Here is an 18,488-nt window from a genome sequence, read left to right on the forward strand (position 1 = left end):
ACGAGTAAATGGATATTTAAAATTGAATGTTACCAGGAAGGAGAAAAAAAAATCCCAATTACAGCAAACATTAGCTCCTTAAAACAACAAATTAAAGATTTTATTAAATTGTGTTCTTTCTTATTTGGACATACACAGAACACAATCATACAGAAACACTTGCTGTCAACTACTCCTTTTCCTTGCTTCAGCTGTTCTACAGATTAGCTAGCCTGGGAAACAGAAATTGGGAGCATGAAGAATGACTCAGAAGTGAAGGCTGCTGTATAACATTTAGAGACTTGTCTATGAAAAGGATTAATAAATACTACAATGCCAATCTAGGTTAGCTGAAGGAGCAGATGATTATGTATGCCATTTTCTTTTAATTGGCCAGACAAGTTCTAATATTCCCTTTAATCTTCTCCAACATGGAGAATTGAAATCTTAAAGTCTAATATGAGAGACCTTTACACCATAAATTAAAGATGGCGTTTCTTAGTGTTTGGATCACAGAACTACCCACAGATGGTTTTTTAAAAGCAAACATTCCTGGGCCCCAACCAAGTTCTATCAAATGAGAGTTCCAAGAGTGTGGCCCTGGAATCAGCATTTTGACAAACTGAACTTGTTTAAAACAACTGCCTGAAGGTAGGATGAGGTAATACTTAAAATTATATATTCTCATTTCATTCCAATCAGCATTTATTAAGTACTAATCTTTTGTGAGTGAAAATTATTTTTATATATATGTACATACAGGCAAGCAGCATATGATAAACTTATTTTCAAAGTACAATCTATTAAGTACAATAATCATCTACAAAGGTCTGGAAACACAATGTATGGAATCACAAGAAAATAATCTGCTACTGTGCAGATTAACAATTAACTCTTGATTTTAATTTAGTATTTATTTCCCCTGAAAAGGCGTCTGGAGGTTGACAAAAAGTATGTTTAGCTTATTATTAGAAAATGTAACTGAAATAGTGTTTAAAAAATTTATCCTATTTTTCCTGATGTTTTAGAAACCCTCTGGTTTTGAAAAGGAGCATAGTAAGTGTGTGAGGCCTCTTAGTGGCTGCAGGGAGGAGACAGGGGGCTTCCGGGAGGGAAGAGGGAAGGAATGAAAAACAAGACCAGCACCAGAGGCAAACTCTCCTGCTTACTTCCAACCTAATTCTCCTAGCGCCCAAACTGTAAACTGAACTTATTTAAAAGTCACACTGTGTTTTGTAACCACCAGAGCAAAATTCAAAAAGCAAAAGTTGACTTTGGAGTCAAAGAGAAGAATGGAAGAAAATAAAGCTGATGGTACCAAGCCACTTGTCTGGTCAGCAGTTTGCCCCCATCCTCACCCACACCCACACCCCTCAGGACTGAAGACTAATTGACTGAGATCTTTGGAATGCACCTCAATAAAGAGCATTCACTCATGAAACTCAGCGCCGACAAGCTGACAGAAGTTGTTAATTGCACCCAGTGCCCTGTATTTTCTATCATCCTTGGTTGACTTTTCCCGGCACTGAAAGCAGGATCTAGTAAAAAAGGCGATGGTAAGTGCAAGTGCAGGGAAGAACAGTTGGGCTGTAGGGACTTGGAAGGCTTCCCATGGCCCACAGCAGTGGCTTTCAAAGAGCGGTCTCTAACCCAGCAATGTTGTCATTGCCTGGGAACTCAGGTTATTAATGCACTCAGGCTGCTATAACAAAATACCACAGCTGGGGGGCTTAAACAACACACATTTGTTTTCTCATGGTTCTGGAGGCTGTTAAGTCCAAGATCACGTTGCTAGACATCTTGGCTTCTGGTGAGGGCTCTCGTCATGGCCTGCAGATGGCTGCCTTCTCACTGTGTCCACATGTGGGAGAGAGAAAGAACTCGCTTTCCCTCTTTTTATAAGGCCACCAATCTCACCAGCTTTATGAACTCATTTAACCTTATTTACCTACTAAAAGCCCTATCTCAAATTCAGTCACATTGGGGGTTAGGATTTCATCATACAAATTTTGGAAGGACACAATTCAGTCCATTGGACTCATTACATATGCAAATTCTTGAGCCCCACCTCAGCCCTAGTGAATCAGAAACTTGGGGACTGGGGCTCAGCAATTTGTGCGTTATTAATGTCCCAGGTTATTCCAATGCCTGCCGAAGTCTGAGAAGCACCAGCCTTCAGGGAAAAAAATCCCAGGTCCACAGTGGAACACTTAGTTCATGCACCCCCCAGCACACCCTTCCGCCCCCAGTTTCTCCCATGTGTTTTCCAACCTTATTTCTTCTTATTGTTACTGAACTCTGCTTTTGCTGAGCTACTTCTCACCATGACCTGACGGATCATTCACATTCTGTCTTCTGGACTTTTGCTTACCCTCCTTCAACATCCTCAAATCGTCTTTCTGCCTCTAAGCACCACCTCAGTGTCTGAACCAATCATGTCCACAATTTACAGATTTTACTTTCTTAGAGTCCATAGGTTATACTCATCTATAATTTCAGCACAAGTCTTTGCACATTAAAAAAAACACTCAAATCTTTAAAATATTGTATGTTTTTTATAACTCTTCTTTGTAAGTATTCCACACAATACTGCCTCCAATCCAACACTGATTTGGGGCAGCAAATAGCCCGTTGGTCTGTGATGTAGCACGATGGCACTTCTAAAGTTACTTAATATTAAGAATAATCAATACACTATTTGCTATTTGTGAAGTCCTTAAATGCATCAAACACTATAGTAAGCATTTAGTGCATGACCCTATGAAATTCTCACTCACCTGCAGTAGGCATTATGATCCCTATTTGAATGAAAAAGACATGGGATACTGAGGCTTAAGAGTTCAATTAATTCACCAAAGTCACACCTGGAGAGCGGCAAGGCTGAAAAGTGTGAACATTTGTTTCTCTGACTCAGAGCACATGCTTTATTTCTACTCTGTTATACTATAGACTGAGGGATTTAGTTTTCTGTCAACATCTTGAATCTGCTGCCAAGAACCCCAAAGCATATGGATTTCTTGGAAAAGATATTTCTAATGTATCCTTTGGAAACTCTTTATTTTCTATACCTCCCCCCCCCCCCACACACATCCTGAGGCATCGTTAAAAGGAAGCCATCATGAAAAAAAAATTAGGTTGAACTTCTTGAGACAAGCAGATACTGTTAAATGACTACAGACAATAAAGAGCTCTAAATTTTATCGCTATTCTACAAGTTATTTACCTCGGGCAGCCTTTAGAATGCTTTCAGCTTTACGTTAAAGACAGCTGAAGAACTCAGAAGGCATTACCTGGAAGTTCACAAGAGGCGCTGATACACTTTTGCCCAAAGCAATTACTGATAATTAAGCACCAGAAACACTCATACACACGTATATGCACGTAAAATTGAAAAATCTGTAAGTTGAAAACAAAGGAATTTTTTTCTGAAAACTGTACTTTTTCAGTTTCATTCCCCAGAAAACCAACCAAGGGATGTTTTACTTTTTTCACAGCTGCCTGCACTTTGGAGACTTTGCTGTAAGATAATAAGTCACACCTGTTGGATTGTTTAGACCATTCCAAGCACCAGCTGAGATAGTAATTAAAAGTAACACTCTATTCTCAGCCTACCTGGTGTGTTCAACAACCTCGACATCTTGCAGAAATAGGAGACGTACTGCTCACAGTGCTCGGCGCTGCTGGTGACGGCGCTGATCTGGTCCATGGAGGCGCTGTACACGAGCTGCGTCACAGAGTACTTTTCTGGGCTGTAGCCCACCACTGTGGTCTGCATCTGCAAATTGTGAGACACTATGGTCCACACTTTGTCCTCTGTGGGGAGAAAAATACCACGAAATGGGGCATTAGGATGCAAGGACTTCTTTAAGTGGTAGAAAATAACTGAGCTGCACTTTCTCTGAACTGATGTAGAACAAAGTTAAGGATCGCCATCCTTCAAGCTCTATCCTGCAGGTTTTCCTTATATAGACAAAGTAGAAAGAAATGCTTTTTATTAAGAAGAAATGCAAGGGGGCTCCTGGGTGGCTCAGTTGGTTAAGCGACTGCCTTCGGCTCAGGTCATGATCCTGGAGTCCCTGGATCGAATCCTGCATCCGGCTCCCTGCTTGGCGGGGAGCCTGCTTCTCCCTCTGACCCTCCCCCCTCTCATGTGCTCTCTCCCTCATTCTCTCTGTCTCAAATAAATAAGTAAAATCTTTAAAAAAAAAAAAAAAAAGAAGAAATGCAAGGGACGCCTGGGTGGCTCAGTTAGGCTGCTGACTCTTGATTTTGGCTCGGGTCATGATCTCAGGGTCATGAGATGGAGCCCTGCATTGGGCTCTGTGCTCAGCAGGGAGTCTGCTTCAGGATTCTCTCTCTCTCCTTCTGCCTCTCCCCTGCTTGCTCACTCTCTCCCCCTCTCTCTAAAATAAATGAATCTTTTAAAAAGAAACCCGAAAACTAGGGCGCCTGGGTGGCTCAGATGGTTAAGCGTCTGCCTTCGGCTCAGGTCATGATCTCAGGGTCCTGGGATCGAGTCCCGCATCGGGCTCCCTGCTCATTGGGAGCCTGCTTCTCGCTCTGCCTCTCTCTCATGAATAAATAAATAAAATCTTAAAAAAAAAAAAAAAGAAACCCGAAAACTAAATACAAGATACCTCCTAAACACAGAAAACAGCTTGTCTGTGGTTGATGCTAATGTTCATGGTTCACGGCACTGAATGTGAGCTCATCATGTTCCCAGTCCTTCCTGACTCCCTGACCCATCACTCCTCTGGTACAACAGCATCTGCTCTTTCTTAGATGAACTGTGCTCTCTCAAGCCTCTGAATCTTTGTATATGCTGTTTGCTCTAATCAGAATATGCATCCTCATCTTGTCAACAAATGTCCCTTTCACTGTGACCTTTCAGGTAAAATTGGACCCTGCGTTCTGTTACTGAAATGCTCTATACATGGGCAACAATACAAATGAGTAATTACCTTGATGCTCTGGACCCTGAAAATTTCAATGTGTGAAAAGGAGAAGTGATGGGGCGCCTGGGTGGCTCAGTTGGTTAAGCGACTGCCTTCCGCTCAGGTCATGATCCTGGAGTCCCTGCATCAAGTCCCACATCGGGCTCCCTGCTCGGCAGGGAGTCTGCTTCTCCCTCTGACCCTCTTCCCTCTCATGCTCTCTGTCTCTCATTCTCTCTCTCTCAAATAAATAAATAAAATCTTAAAAAAAAAAAAAAGGAGAAGTGAATATAAGATTGATGAATATAAATTATAACCCTACATACTCCTGAATTTGAATTAGAAATATCACTGGAACCCATAATTTTTCTTTTTTAAAAAATGCAGACCTATGTCCTAGCTCTGTCCACTGGAAAAGGCCCCAAACAAGGACAACCTGTAGAACCAGATTGTCCTCACTCAATATGATTTTTCATTAAGAGGAAACTGGGCTGCCGGGTGAAGTGACTGATTTCAGGGCTGGAAATGCACAAAATAAGCCTGGAACATAATGTCACATAGAAACAAATAAGCTATTGGAAACAGAGTGCAGTTCGGAAACCCCCAGGAACAAAGAAGGATGATTTTTTAACATCAGTAAGAATCTCCTGCAATGGAATAAAATACATTAGGGATGTTTAATTCCAGGAGTTCATTAAAATAAAATGTTCAGTCTTGGAAAATGCCAAGTAACTAACTCGTTATTTTGAATATTAGGAAATAAGCACGAAGAATCCAGCATTTAGCCTACCTTTCCTGTAGGAACCGTCACAGAACTAACGCTCTCTGTATGGAAATATTCCAGCTCATAAATGAGGACTAAGTGATGGGATTATAGGACCATCATTTTGTAACTTCTAACAAGGGGGCTCTGAGCAATGGCTAATTCACGGCTGCTAATATAACGGCATGTCCAACCAGAGGACATGTGCCTTCCGGTGGAAGTACACAACTCTGCCTGGGAAGCGGCGTGCGAAAAATCAAACAAGAACTTCACCGAGCTCGCAGTCCTGACTGCCAGCTTCAGGGAAACATGCACTGAAAACAATGTATATTTGGGGGAGGGGAATATGCTAAATGACCCCAACGGGAAAGGTCAGCAGAATCCGTGCAGTATGAAATTCTACCGATTATACAATCCAGTTTTTTCAACAAATTATAAATTACAAGGGAACAGAGAGAGAGAGCACTAGAGATTAAAAGAGACTTTCTGAACTTGCCCCTCAAGCAGTTTTCCTTCTTTCAGTAAAGGACAACTCTATTCTTCCAGCTGCTCAGAACAAAGCCGGGGGCGGGGGGTACCCACTTCAGCCCCCATCCCCCCCCCCTTTCTTCTACACTCATTTCCAACCGGTCCGTGAATCCTGTCTGCTCTACCTTCTCTGTTCAGGATCTGAGCACTCCTGACCCTCAGAGCCTCCCCGCCCCGCCCCCCGCTCTGGTCAAAGCCCCCACCTCCTCCTGCCCCCATCACACAAAACCTTGTAGCCACCCACCCCCCGCGCTCTCACACCTACCCTGCACACAGCAGCCAAGCTGAGCCTCTGCAAATATAAGCCACATTCGGACACTGCTCCAAGCCATCACGTGGCACAGGGTCTCATTCAGAGTGAAAGTCCAGTTGCTGGAACGGCTGAAGGCCCTCTGTGATCCCACTCCGCCTGCCTTGCCCCAGCCCCTCCTGCCCTCCTCATCCCCCTCTTGCTCCTCGGGCTCCAGCCACACTGACCCCTGCCTTCCTCAGACCCCTCAGGCAGCCCATCCTTGGAGCCTTTGCTCTCACTCTGTCCTTGGAGATCCGCAGCCCCACCCCCCATAGCTGCCTCAATGCCACTTTTCCTCTGCTCGCCCCTCCCCACCGCAGCTGCTTCCTATCTCCTCGACCGGCTCTGTTTTCTCCACAGTATTTATCCCTCTGTGACTGAGGGCACGTTTCCCTTCTGTCTCCCCATGGCGGGGGGGGGGGGGGCGGGTAGGCAAGGGGTTGTTTTCAACGCTGGATGCACAGTGCTTAGAATAGTAGCTCGCATGTAACAGACCTTCACAATATATCAGTATGAATTAAGAAAACATCAATAGAATACAAATAACTTGATCTAGGAACTTACTGAACCACTGTGGTTCAAGTTCTGGCTCGGCCACGACCTTCCCGAGAGCCTGGACAAGCCCACTTCGTTCTAGACTCTAATTTCCCTTCATCTGTTGTAACATGTCTCTACGTCAGAATCCTTTCCACCCTGCTCCTCTTAAACCAACTAAAACAAGTTCAATACAGTACCCAAGCAGTAACACATTTTCCGTAAGGTAATGATTTCCTACTTTCACCTTGGCCTGATCAGAACTGTCTTCTTCCAGCTCCTCTGAGACGGCAAAGAAACTACAGTATGTTTTAGTAATTCCCTCTCTTTCTGACATGATTCTGACAACATTCTGGTTGTCATTTATATCCAGACCTTCACGTTTACCTTCCCCTAAGTGAAGATCCATTAATTAAGGTTAGCTTCATCTCTTTTCTGTTAAAATCAGCCTCTGTCAAAACATTTGAGAACTCATCACTACTCACCTTTTTAAATTTTACTTTAATTTTTTATTTTTTTAAAAAGATTTTTATTTATTTGTCAGAGAGAGAGAAACTGAGCGAGCAGGGAGAGCAAGAAGCAGAGGGAGAAGCAGGCTCCCTGCTGAACAAGGAGCCCGATGCGGGTCTTGATCCCAGGATCCTGGGATCATGACTTGAGCCGAAAGCAGACGCTTAACCCACTGAGTCACCCAGGTGTCCTGTACTTACCTTTAAAAAAAAAAAAAAAATCCTTATCAGGACCTCATCCTTGTCTGGTAGCAATATTCCAATATTCCATAACTTTCATTCTTTAACTCATAATGAAACAGCACTCTCCTCTGGCCCCTTTTAAAAATATCATAAACCCCTTTTTAATTCATACAAAATAATGTTCATAAAGGCAAACATTAAGCAAGTAAAATAAAATGGTCACCTATAATGGTCTCTGTCAATGACTTAAAAAATATTAACCAATTTGTTAATATTGATTAGTCTCTAACATTTTGGTCCTAGTGATTGCTTGGCCCTAAACCCCACATACATGCATTTCAGCACACACATTTCAGTATCAGTCTTGAGGGCACCATCTTCTTCATATTTGTTTTATAGTCCATTCACTCATTCAACAAACATTACTGAGTACCCACTACATGACAGATATGGATCTAGGCACTAGGGAAGCCACAGAGAAAAAAAAAATTCTAAATTTTTGCAGTTTACACTCTCGTATTCTAGTGGGGAAAAAACAGATAATGAGCAAAAAATTAAAATATATATAGTTAGCAACTGATAATGGGGAGAAAAACTACAACAGGGAATGGAAGAATAGGTTGGGTGTAGATTGCAATTTTTTTTAATTGAAGTATAATTGACATACGATATCCTATTAGTTTCAGGTATACATCATGGTGATTTGATATTTTTATACATTGTGAAATGATCCCCATGACAAGTCTAGTTACCATCTGTCACCATGCTAATTACAATATTATTCACTATATTCCCTATGCTGTACATTACAACCCCATGATTTATTTACTTTATAGCTGGAAGTTTGTAGCTCTTAATTCCCTTCGACAATTTGGCCCATCACCCAGCCCCTCCCCATCTAGTAACCAAGTTTGTTTCCTGAATCTATGAATCTGTTTGTTTTGTTTGTTTCTTTTGTTTTTCAGATTCCACATATGAGTGATTTCACATATAAGTGAAATCACATGGTATTTGTCTTTCTTTGTCTGATTACATTTTTAAACACAGTGGAAACCATAACAGCCCTCACTCACTAAGTGATGTTTAAATGAATAAGATCATTGTCTAGCAAGCCACACGAATGTCTGGGGAGAAGTATTCCAGACAGAGAAAGTGCAAATGAAAACATTCTAATTTTGGGATATTCTGGTATTGTTTAGGTATACAAGGAGGCCAGTGAGTGAGGAAGGAAAGAATAGCAGGAATTAAAGTCTGAGGTGTAATGGGGTTGGGTAGGTGTGAGATGGAAAGCCCTTTGGAATTGGAAGGTTTGAAGCAAGTTAATGTAGCATGCTTGAACTTATTCCCTGACATACTATTCTTTATTTCAATAAAGCTATAACTCAGGAAGGCTTGAAAAAAAAGAATACACATACATACAACCCCCCATATATATGTATATAAAGATTTAAATCTTTTTACAGTGTTGTGGCATTATAAAAGGTAATATATAAACTCTATTTTAATGGCATAAAGCAATTACTGTTGATGCATCTTGCAAATTATTTTTTAACGCTTGCATGTTACACATGAGCCATTAAGTCTTAAGTGACAAATGCAGATATCTTAACATTTCTGTAAGATTAACAATTCTGCAGATATCCGCCATCTAGAAGAAAGTTATACTGTATAGATTTTCCTTTGCTGGTATCATAAGTGAAAAATTAAGAATCTTATTCCCATATTTGTAATGTGTTTATATAATCTGTGTTATCAGATACGTGTGTAACGCAAATAGAAACCACTAGGTATGGCAAATTCTAAGTTTCTGCCACTGTTCCATTTTCATGAAGAATTGATAAACTAGTGTATTTCAAATACTCTTTGGGTTAGCGTGCTTTGAAAATGCCTTCTGTGATTACTGGGAGCTTAGTATCTGTCTCATCATGCAATTGCATATTTAAAAACTGTCACACGGTACAATGTTTTCAATACAGATGATTTAATTGTATTTTTCAAATACTGGGACACATGTAGAGCACACTGTCGAAACTCATCCTCTGCTCGGCCATAAACAGGGTTTACCAACAGATTACCCACCTTAGCTGTGCTGACATGAGTCCATCAGAAAGGTCCCTCTGCCACCTCTACCAGTGACCCCGCATCCTTATCCTATCTGTAATTCTCAAGTAATTCACTTCATGAGAACTCAGTTCTCTGTAAGGCTGGAGTTCTGACTAGGAACTGATAAAGCCAGGAAATGACCAGTGAAAAAAAGCAAAGAATAAATCCTCACAGGATGGAACAGGTTTCATTATCATGTATATACGGCTGTTTTTGACTCTTTTCCACGTTATCCATATATACTCTGAAGTTCACATTACAGAGCAAATTTTTTTTAAAGATTTTATTTATTTGACAGAAAGAGACACAGCGAGAGAGAGAACACAAGCAGGGGGAAAAGGAGAAGGAGAAGCAGGCTTCCCGCGGAGCAGGGAGCCCGATGCGGGGCTCGATCCCAGAACCCTGGGATCATGACCTGAGCCGAAGGCAGATGCTTAACAACTGAGCCACCCAGGTGCCCCTACAGAGCATATTTTTTTTTTAAAGATTTATTTATTTATTTGAGAGAGAGTACATGAGAGGGGGGAGGGTCAGAGGGAGAAGCAGGCTCCTCGCCGAGCAGGGAGCCCGATGTGGGACTCGATCCAGGGACTCCAGGATCATGACCTGAGCCGAAGGCAGTCGCTTAACCAACTGAGCCACCCAGGCGCCCCCTACAGAGCATATTTTAATAAAAGCCCAATCTGAGCTGAATGCAGTGGGGAAAAAGTGTGTGTGTCCTATACATCTGCATATGCATCTAAGTGTTTTTGATTTTCAAATCATTATCACTGTACTGGCTGAAGACCAATTTGTTAATCTGAGAGCTTTTTTCTCTCACCTTTATTCATATTAACTCTGAGATAATCTTTTTATTTTATTTTTTTTTTAAGATTTTATTTATTTGAGAGAGAGTGAGAGAGAGCATGAGAGGGGAGAGGGTCAGAGGGAGAAGCATACTCCCCACTGAGTGGGGAGCCCGATGTGGGACCCGATCCCGGGACTCCAGGATCATGACCTGAGCTGAAGGCAGTCGCTTAACCAACTGAGCCACCTAGGCGCCCTGAGATAATCTTTTTTAAAAAGAGAATACATTATAAGCTATCTAAATTTAAAATGGCATATAAAACATCTTAGAGGGGCATAACCAACAACTGCTTGCAGTCCAAATTCCTTGGAACCATACTGCCCTATTACAGTTACTCTTCAGGAATGACTTTGGGTTTCTCACTCTTAGAGTAACGCAATGGGAAGTGAACTATGATATATATGTCACCCAAGATTTTCCATATTGCATGTAAATCTTGGCCTGCTGGATAAAAAGCATGTACATCCTTAAATCTCTCCTCCAATAAACTGCATTCCAATAACTTTATCTGTGGCTTTCTTTGGACATAGAAGTCTTAATGGCTATTATCCTGATTCCATCAATCAACAACTGGGCATTAACAATGAGCAAGATATGAGCAAGGATCTCCAACTAAATGCGACATTAATAAGAATTGCTTTTGCAAAACTTAAAATTTGCAGCCTCATAGGAACACATCTCCAAAGGAAGAAGCCTAACATTTGAAGGAAGCCATGTTCTCATGTGAAAAGTTCTGAATCCCAAATAATCCATCAATATAACATCTTAGAGGACATCCATTATGACTCTCTTCTATTAGAGATTAAGAAGCCAAGTCTCAGGAGTGATAAGTGACTTGCCCAATTGACTATAAAGAGTTAGTGGCAAAATGATGGAGATTTTGTCTCTTGGTTCTAGATTTAGTGTTCTTTTCACTCCTCATCCCTTTGACCCAGGGGTGACATGGTTGGTGACACATCAACATTTTTATTGTCTTTCCCGTAGCAACCCACTAATTTTCAGGGGGTGGGGGAAACATACAGATAGACTTTTTTTTAAATAAGATTTTATTTATTTATTTGAGAGAGAGTGAGCAAGAGAGAGAGCACAAGCCAGAGGGGAGAGGCAGGGGGAGAAGCAGACTCCCCACTGAGCAGGGAGCCCAATGCGGGGCTCGATCCCAGGACCCTGGGATCGAGCCAAAGGCAGACACTTAACAGACTGAGCCACCCAGGCACCCACAGATAGACTTTTTAAATGACAACAATATATAACCTACTGCACTTAGAAAAATGTTATAAAACATTAATGTAATTAAATAATGCACACATTCACAACTATTTATTGAGTTCCTGATCGGTTTCATCAGTTAGGTTCTGGGGATATAAGAATGATAAAGACTTGAGGTCCTGTTCTCAGCAGGCTTGTAGTCCACTGATGGTGAGAGAACATTAAGCATGAAATTACAAATCACAAACAAGTGTTAAAATAGAGCTATGCACAGGCTACTGTGAGTTCCTACAGAATGTCCACATGACCCAGATTTAGAAAGCTGTAAAATGACCAGGGGGACCCGACATTGTCGGTGAATCATAAAGGTTAAATACTGATGAGCTATATGAAGGGTAAGGTAAGGCCAATTTCATTCTTATAGTTCAGACCAAATACTTTGGAGACAAAAAGGATTTAGTGGATGGGATCTAGATCAATTGGAAATTGAAGGGTCTGCAATAGTGAAATATATGCAGAGCCCTAACAATTGTGCATGGGTTGAAAGGTCTAGTGCATGGTTATAGGTGGGTGTTGAAAACCTGTGGAGATAAAAGATCAACTCATATTTTAAAAATATTTCTTCAAGGCCATTTATGACACACCCACAGCTAACATCATCCTCAATAGATCAGGATCCTCTAGGATCAGGAACAAGCCAAGAGGAATAAGATTAGGGATATACACGGGGTTTAATTTTCTATTTGAGGTTGTATTTCTTAGTCTGAGTATTGGATAAAAGCTAGAAATACTTCGTATTGAAACAAACAATTAAGGGGCACCTTATTTCAGGTAAACTTTACACCAAGATCCATATTTACTCAAGTTAATAATCTAGGAAATATTGATTTTACATGAGCTGTGTGCTTTACTAAGTCACAAAATAATTTCGTAGTTACCACTTGTAGTTATTTAAGGTACTAATTCCAACAAAATTGTTTATAAATCTTTCAGATAGAAAGACTCTCAGCATAATGTTAGGTTATAATACAGTCTTTTCTTTTTTCTTTTTCTGTCATTTTTAAGAGGATCTGTTTGAAAATCTCATCAGTCTTCCAAATGTATAACTTTGAAGACCAGAAATTTCATAGATCATTATTTTGTTTAGAAGATTTCCTCAGTAAGTATAATCCTACTGACAGGGCACCTGGGTGGCTCAGTTGGTTAAGCGACTGCCTTCGGCTCAGGTCATGATCCTGGAGTCCCTGGATCGAGTCCTGCGTCGGGCTCCCTGCTCAGCAGGGAATCTGCTTCTCCCTCTGACCCTCCCCCCTCTCATGTGCTCTCTCTCTCAAATAAATAAATAAAATCTTAAAAAAAATAATCCTACTGACATAATTTAAATTATTAGAAATTCGGTGTCACATTTTTCTCCGCCAGTAGATACTGGGCGAGCACGACAAGCCTCTCTGGAGCCGAGCCTCTAATACCGCAGACGCCACGTCACAATGGCGGGCCGTGGTGGTGTGAACCGTTCATAACGCCAGCCAGGGATGCAGCTCAGGTGGCATAAACAGCTCTAATCACGTGTCGAGAAATAAGGTTTGTAAAGCAGATGGAACCTCTGCAGGAAGCGCCGAGGAAACGAGCTAAAAGTACAGATGATGTTCTGCAGGTGGTGGAAAGTGTTGATTATTTTTATGCTCACGATTCCAGCCCAAAGATGGATGACAAATCGAGTGCTGTGAACATGTATAAATAATGGTGGATCATTCTCGCCCACCCGAAGAACAATTTGAAGCCTTTTGTGTCTTTTTTTCTGAGAAGGCATTAGCTCTTTTCTGGGAAGAAAGATATTTGTTAATGTTTTTGTTCCGTTGTAGGGATGTTAAATTTCTTTTACAGTACGCCTGGAGTTATTGACTGCATTTATGTCAATACTTAGACAAGCTAATCTTCCCTTCCCTTTCCTCTCACACTGGGTAGAGATGTGGTATGTGCGTATCTGACAGTCAGGAGTCCATCTCTGTGGCAACAAGGAGTTTTCTGCCCCGTGTGGCAAAGAAATGCTACTCTTCGCTTGTTGCTTGTAAAAGAAATGAGATTTGAATCTCGATTCCAAGCTGGGACTAAGTAAATGTCATCCAGGATCAGTGACTGAACATTCCTGTGGACCTTTAAAGATAACTGTTATTCAAAAATACCTTGAAACATACTGCACACACTAGGTTAAAAAAAATCACTTCCGATAATGACTCCCCCATCCTGGTCTCTACCTGTTGCCTGGCTGTGACAAGCGGCTCTGTCTCAGGGCCCGGCTGCCTCCTGAGCCTTCAAGGGGCCTCCCCCCGGTCTCAGGACTACATCCTTCTCTTCTGTTTAGTCTTGACTCAAACGGCGTATCTCGCTGAAGCCCACCCTGCCTGCCTTACTCAAACTTACCCCCACACTGCCCCTTACCTTCTCCATTCCTTGTCCCAAGGCACGTATGGCCTCCTCACACAGTATATAACTTACTGATTTGTAATGCTTGTTTTCTGTTGTCTGTCTCCCCTACCACCTTCCTCAAAGACTATAAATTACTCCACTAGGCTGGAGAATTTTTTTTTTATAACTTTTTTACTGGTGAATCTCAAATTCTGAGCACAGTGCCTAGAAGTCTGCAGAAGTTTAATAAATACTGTGCTAATCATATACCTTATTCCTTTCTTCATTTAGCTTCCAACAAGCCTCTATCACTATCATAATCATCAGTGATTCCTGTAAAGTACCCACGTGAAGTAGATAGTTCATGGTGTTATAGCTTACACCAGAGAGCGCTACAGCATCAAGCTTCAAAAAAAAAAAAGTCAGCATTTAGAAAGTCTTTACAGGTGAAACCATCAGAGTGATATTTGAAATTATAGAGGACTGGTATTGTACTTGCAATATTTACATGATATTAAACTGCAATGATTTTTAAAAGAGCAACATAAAAATATATCTAAGGTGCAACGAGCATCTTTAAAACCATCATCATTTCTTTGCAGGTTGAACAGTAAGAGAGTAAGTGTTCTGTGCCAAGTATGGGGATGCCTCTTTCTGTGGTAAGAGTGTCAGGAGCAGAGAAGCCTTCATTTATGAACAACGTGCTTTATTCCAAGCACTGTTCTAGGCCCTGGGCACATGCAGATGAATAATGGCCGTTTAAAGCCACCAAAGAGCAAGTGGGAGAAGCTACACAAAATAAGCAATTATGGTACAAGCTGAAAAAGTAACTGCTAATTTTCAGGCAACCACCAGAATAATCCAAGTAATAAGATTTACTATATAAAATCATAAACCCACTTATAACCTACACCAAGTTCCTTAATGTACATAATATTTTAAAATTCTCTAGCATTATATTTTATATCTATTTTACTGTTGGGGAATTTTATTTTCTGTTAGTACTTAGTTTAAACCTAACTTGAGAAATTACATTCTTTCTGAAGTTTCTATCTAAAAAGCTTTGATGTAGGAGAAAACATACAATTGGAAATGACAGTTTGATTCGCTATTAACAGAACAGAATCTTACCAGACGGCCCTTCCTTTCATGTTGACCCAAGCTCACATCACTGTCTGCTCCCTGAAATTTTGGGAGATCAAACATATCCTAGCAGTTTACCTCTTTAGGGGCAGGAAGGACCACGGTGTAAGCAATTCCCCATTAGAGGGGGCCCTTCCTCCCTTCTTCCAACCCAGGTACCGGGCTTAATTAAAAAAAAAAAAAGAAAAGAAAAGATGATAATACAGATAACATTTATCACTTTGGAAGAAAATCCCCAAATAATCAACTCCTCTAAGTATTTAATTTTCCCCATTAACTCAGTTTCTATTCACTGAAGCAGCCCCCATTGTGAGGAACATTAGCAAGACAGTCTGACAGATTAAGTTCCTTGGTAAGGATAATTAGCTAGAAATAACTTTTTAGGGAAAGAAACCCTTAAAATATCAGAGTTAACATAGTCAAAGGGACTAAAACTGGTGTTCTCACCTTAATTTTAACAGAAGTACAAATGCATTTGGTGATTTCACTTTTTAAAAATGATTCTCTGTGAAGTTCCCTAAATCCGAGGTTGACTCTAATCGCAGCAAATTCTGCCCCAGGCCAGGAACATCGCCACCTGCCCAAGCTCATCTCAGTCCATCAGGGTTCAGATGTTAAGCACTTTGCAGAACATACTGCTCACATCCCAACCCCAAGTACCATACGAAGTTCAAGTTAGATGTCCATCCATCTCTGTCGGCTTCCCTAAAAATCTATGTTTACCAGTGCACTCGCATTTCTCCTATCATATTTGTAACATTTTTCATAGCTACAACTTTGTTAAGTTAGTGAGGGCAATGTGGGCATCACTGCCACTGTTTAATCCTTACTGTCCAGCAGAGTACCTGGTACTTGCTGAACTAATGAAGTCATATTGGGCATGATAAAGTTAATTCATATATTGGGACCCACAAAATGAAGGCTGCCCAATTATGAAACAATTGGGGAAATTGAACACTGGATATTTAAAGATATTAAATTATGATTGGTTTTTAGCTATGATAATATGACTGTGGATATGCTTTTTAAAAAAGAACCATGCTCTTTAATAGATACAGGCGAAAGTACTACTGAGGTCTGGGACTTGCTTCAAAGTAATTCCATGGTGGGAAGGAGAGAGACAAATGAAATAAAATTGGCTATTATTGGCCACTTGTAGAAACTGGGTAATTGGCACCTAGTACTCTGTACAGCGTTCTAATTTTGGATATGTTTGGAGGCTGATCACCCGGCAGAGAAAACACATGCTTTAAACAATAACCAAGGGATTATTACAATCTGTATGCATTTTATATAGGGATTTTAAAGCTTATTTCTTATCTTGAATAAGGGAATGATCATCTTATGAATATTCCCATGACTTATTATCACTAACCCTCAATTTTTAGAAAATGGGAAATGGTTAACATAATTAATGTGCAATTGTCAAATATAATTTAGAGGCAGTGGGTATTTATTTTGGGAACATAGTATCGAGGGTGAGGGGCAGAGAAAGCACGCAAGTGCACAGGGGAGGAAGGAAGGAAGAAGAAAGACAGGGAAAGGACAGAAAGTGGGGAGAAAAAGAGACGTGGAGCATTGTACAGCGTGCAGAATGTGCTCTGAGCTAGAAAAGGTGAGGTGAAGGCAGACAGATCACCTGAGAGAAGGAATAAGACCTGGCGAGGACCGGAAACTCTGGCCCGCCTCCTCTTCATACAGTCCTCAAGGTGGACCTGCTCATTACGGTCTTAAATGGGTAGAAGAATCAAAAGAAGAGTAATATTTCATGGCGCATGGAATTTATATAAAATGCACACATGTGCGTCCATAAATGAAGTTTTATTGGCACATGGCCACACTGATTTGTTGACACGTTGTGTCTGGTGGCCGCTGCACCACAGAGATGGGGTGGCCCACAAAACCTAAGTATTCACTCTGTGGCCCTTTATGGAAAAAGGTTACTGACCCCTCAACAAAAGTGACAGGTGAGAAAGCAGAAAGGAGGAAGAAAAAGGAGAAAAACACCTAGCTTTATAGGAATGTGTAAACCTCCTAGCATGAAGCTGACAGATGACACGTCCAAAGGAGTGACCAAGCAAGGGGACGAATCAGTGGAGGATGATGGAGCAGGATTTAACGCACCCAAGCCCAGGGTCTGTTCCCATTTCCTGCATGCGGAAACAATGGTAATCTAAGTATAAACTTTGACAAACCTCTGCAATTTTTTGTACAGGTATGCTTCAATTCTCCAATTTAGTTATTTCCTCTACTGTTATGAGTGTGAGGTTGTTTTCAAATACAACTCAAAAAACACTATCAAGGTATTATCTGATATATTTGAATCTAAGTGAACCTACTGTACTGGGCTGAAGAGTGTTCTCCCAAAATTCGTATCTACCCAGAACCTGTAAATGTGACCTTATTGGAAAATAGGGTCTTTGCAGATATAAGCAAAGTTTATATGATATAATCAAGTTTAGATGAAGTCAAACTGAATTAGGATGGGTCCAAATCCAATGACTGGTGTCCTCTAAAATGGAGAATGTGGACACACAGACATAACACCATGTGACAATGAGACAGATATTGGAATAATGTAACTACGAGCCAAGGAACGCCAAGGACGGCAACCGCCAGAAGATGGAAGAGGTAAGAAAAAGTCTCTTTTGAGCCTTCACAGAGCACATGACCCTGAGCCCTGAGGCCACCATGATATCGGATCTATAGCCTCCAAGACTATATGAAAATTAATTTCTCTTTTTTTTTTTGCCTTTTTTTTTTTATTCTTATGTTAATCCCCATACATTACATCATTAGTTCTAGATGAAGTGTTCCATGATTCATTGTTCGTGCACAACACCCAGTGCTCCATGCAGAATGTGCCCTCCTCCATACCCACCACCAGGCCAACCCATCCTCCCACCCCCCTCCCCTCTAGAACCCTCAGTTTGTTTTTCAGAGTCCATCGTCTCTCATGGTTCGTCCACCCCTCCGATTTCCCCCGCTTCATTCCTCCCCTCCCGCTACCTTATTCTTCTTTTTTTTTTTTCTTAACATATCTTGCATTATTTGTCTC

General features: G+C 41.0%; 1 protein-coding gene across 1 annotated transcript in view; it reads right to left on the bottom strand.

Annotated features, from left to right (window-relative positions):
• Nucleotides 1-18,488, bottom strand: part of CNTNAP2 (contactin associated protein 2) — a 1,739,191-nt gene that overhangs the window by 580,342 nt on the left and 1,140,361 nt on the right. The window contains exon 13 of the mRNA XM_081799929.1: nucleotides 3,592-3,792. Within this exon, the coding sequence (XP_081656055.1) occupies nucleotides 3,592-3,792 (201 nt within the window). The remainder of the gene's footprint in view (nucleotides 1-3,591; nucleotides 3,793-18,488) is intronic.

Source organism: Leptonychotes weddellii, chromosome 12 (assembly GCF_054177405.1).
Source record: "Leptonychotes weddellii isolate Sample4059 chromosome 12, ASM5417740v2, whole genome shotgun sequence".
In the NCBI taxonomy this organism is placed as follows: domain Eukaryota; kingdom Metazoa; phylum Chordata; class Mammalia; order Carnivora; family Phocidae; genus Leptonychotes; species Leptonychotes weddellii.